Here is a 3,486-nt window from a genome sequence, read left to right on the forward strand (position 1 = left end):
ATGGTGAGTGCAAGATAAGATACGCAAGATGTAAATTAAATGCCATTGAAGATATAAATTAGGTACTTAAATTATAAAACAGTATAAATTAAAAAACGAACCTAAGTATGTCGTCATATCGGAAGAGACCGTGTCATATTATAAATTTTCGGTACATGTGAGCACTGTGATAGTTGGGCTCGAACTAATGCTCGGTCATGTTTTAGGAGCGTTGCAAGGTGATATGGTCTATATTGTGTTGATTACAACGTCGTATATAGCGTTTAAATTTTCAGTGTCTGTTTGTAAGTTTATTGTATTATCGGTCTTCTTTATGAAAAACATTTCCGCGATTTCTCTTTTCCTCCTGAAATGCTCGCTATGTAATATTTTTGGTTTCGTCCAATTAAAATCATGGTTAAAGTTTGTACGGTGTTTGCTAATTACAGAGTGGTTATTAGCGTCTTTCTTTATATCATTTTTATGTTCATTAATTCGAGTCTGGAGATGTCGCTTAGTTTGTCCAATATAAGAGGCTTTGCAGTCTTTGCATTCAATATGGTAAATTACTTCGGTTTTCTTGTCCCAGTTTATTTGGTCTTTGCCTCTTTTTATGATTTTGTCTAGTTTTTTGGGACTGTATAAGCAGTATTCAGACCTATTTTTTTCCAAATTCGTGCTGATTTTTTCGGTCAGTCCTTTAATGAAAGGGAGGATAATGCCTAATTTAGGATCAAAGGTTATTTTTTTCCCATGGTCTGTAAGAGTCGTGTCACGTCTATTTAATTCATTGAGTCTACCCAGGTAGAAATTTTGTCTGGAAACAATCAGAGCCCCATATATTTTTTGTAAAATATTTCTGGGATCCAGGTGGAAAATCTAGCTAGGGTCTATGTAAAGTTTGGGACGCCTAAATCGAACAGGCCCTATTGCTGAATCCAGATCGGTCCAAGATTACGCCCGGAATTTGTTTAGAAAAATTATATGGAATCTAGCTGGGGCCTATAATTTTCCTAGATATTTACTTGGTTTGTACCATAATTATTTTTATGATCCAGTCTGGTCCAGGCTTAAATCTAAAATTTTTCCCTAAAATATTCCCTGGAATTCCACCCGAGCAGAAATTTTAGTAGGGTTCTGATAGTATCCTAATAAAGATACCTTACAGCCCTGACAGGGCCCTGACCGTATACATATGTAACGTCGAGGTTTATCCATAATCCAGACAACTCGCTCTCGCATCATATCGGCTCGCCTTTTATACTAATACGGGACGATTTTTACTTACGAGGAAGACTAACGCGCGGTCGCCACGTCACGGCAGTATGTGGTACTAGTGCTATCTATTCAGGAGGGAATCAGGGAAAAATCTGTCAGTGGCAATCTAGGACCCATGTAGATTTTTCCGACTATTTTTCTCTCGGTAAAATCAAGGTAAATTTCTAGGGTGTAGTCTGGACCTAAACGGATATTTTTAATTGCATTTTTCTATCCAGGCTCTATACTTAATCTCGGAAAATTGAGGCAGATTTCTTATAATTAAGAAGACAATTTACTTTTGGACCTAACCTATTAAGATATTTAAAGCTAGATTATCCAATCTAGATCCCATAGTTTCATATCTAATTTGGGAAAAATCTGTCAGTGGCAATCTAGGACCAATGTAGATTTTTCCGACTATTTTTCTCTCGGTAAAATCAAGGTAAATTTCTAGGGTGTATTCTGGACCTATACGGATATTTTTAACTGGATTTTTCTATCCAGGCCCTGTACTTAATCTCGGCAAATTGAGGCAGATTTCTACCTGGGTAATATTAATATGTTTGTCGATAATTTTGTCAGGAAAGCAGTTGTTAAGTAAAATTTTTTTAACTAGAGCAATGTTTTGTTTCCAATATATCTTGTCCGAAAGTAAAATAGCGTGGTCAACTAAACTAATAATAGTGTTGGTCTTGTATTTAAAAGGGTGACTGGAATGGTAATTAATATATCGTCCGGAAAAGGTAGGTTTTTGGTACCAATTTGTCAGGATATTATTCTTGTCAGTTTTGGTAAGAGTCACATCCAGAAATGAGATGGAGTTGTTAGATTCCATTTCATAAGTGAATTTTAGTCGTGGGTGATGATTATTGAATATGGCTAAGACAGTGTCAATTTTGGTCGTAGGTAATGCTGTAATAATATCGTCAACATATCTGTAAAATATAGGTACGTTGAAATCTAGTCTCTGCAGGCAAGACACTTCAAGGTCTTTCATAACCATATCTGCCAGGATTGGTGACAAGGGAGACCCCATGGGGCTACCGAAAATCTGCTCGTAAAACTGTCCGTCAAATTTGAAACTAGTGGAATTTAATATTAATTCTATGGCATGTAGAAATTGTGGTAGATTGAGTAGTGTGTTAGGTGAAATTTCACTCCAGCGTTTTTTGATAGCTTCCACTACAAGTTCTTTAGGGATATTGGTAAAGAGTGCAGTGACATCTAGTGACATGGGAAAAAAATAACCTTTGATCCTAAATTAGGCATTATCCTCCCTTTCATTAAAAGACTGACCGAAAAAATCAGCACGAATTTGAAAAAAATAGGTCTGAATACTGCTTATACAGTCCCAAAAAACTAGACAAAATCATAAAAAGAGGCAAAGACCAAATAAACTGGGACAAGAAAACCGAAGTAATTTACCATATTGAATGCAAAGACTGCAAAGCCTCTTATATTGGACAAACTAAGCGACATCTCCAGACTCGAATTAATGAACATAAAAATGATATAAAGAAAGACGCTAATAACCACTCTGTAATTAGCAAACACCGTACAAACTTTAACCATGATTTTAATTGGACGAAACCAAAAATATTACATAGCGAGCATTTCAGGAGGAAAAGAGAAATCGCGGAAATGTTTTTCATAAAGAAGACCGATAATACAATAAACTTACAAACAGACACTGAAAATTTAAACGCTATATACGACGTTGTAATCAACACAATATAGACCATATCACCTTGCAACGCTCCTAAAACATGACCGAGCATTAGTTCGAGCCAGGGCCGGCTCTAGGCGCGTGCAACCGGTGCGCCGCACGCGGCCCCGCGGTTTGACCGGCCCCGCGCAGCCGCGGTTTGATCGGCTCCGTGGTTTGATCGGTCCTGCTTTCTTGCGCTAACCAAGTGACCGAATTCGCTACAAGATTACATTAATTACATCTTTATGCAATTAGATCAGCTAATCGAAACATCCGACGAGCTTTCGTACGGCGCATGAGTAATCTTGCAATGCGATTATCCAATGAGCGTACAGCTTTTCCATAAAATCTATACGGTCATTGGATTATCACAGGTCGCGCGTCGCGTTTTCTGCGGGGTCTACAATGAGAGTCGTGTTGTGCCCCGATTGCCGAAAGAGGTAACGAGGGCACTCAAGCAGTATTACTGCAATTAGAATAACACTAGCGTAAGCATATTGCGCGATCGAGCCACAAAAGCCCGACCGCGCAACTCAATT

The 3,486-nt window shown here is 38.0% G+C and overlaps 1 protein-coding gene across 1 annotated transcript; it reads right to left on the reverse strand.

The window, feature by feature from the left end:
• Positions 1 to 1,314: 1,314 nt before the first annotated feature.
• On the reverse strand, positions 1,315 to 3,353 carry LOC105568230. Its single transcript, XM_012023704.1, has 2 exons — positions 1,643 to 3,353; positions 1,315 to 1,374 (listed from the first exon to the last, which is right to left on the reverse strand). Exon 1 carries the CDS (start codon positions 2,471 to 2,473, stop codon positions 1,736 to 1,738), a length of 738 nt encoding a protein of 245 aa, XP_011879094.1. The 5' UTR covers positions 2,474 to 3,353; the 3' UTR covers positions 1,315 to 1,374; positions 1,643 to 1,735.
• Between the last annotated feature and the right edge of the window lie 133 nt (positions 3,354 to 3,486).

Source organism: Vollenhovia emeryi, unplaced genomic scaffold (assembly GCF_000949405.1).
Source record: "Vollenhovia emeryi isolate VEMERY1.0 unplaced genomic scaffold, V.emery_V1.0 DF942620.1, whole genome shotgun sequence".
NCBI classification, from domain to species: domain Eukaryota; kingdom Metazoa; phylum Arthropoda; class Insecta; order Hymenoptera; family Formicidae; genus Vollenhovia; species Vollenhovia emeryi.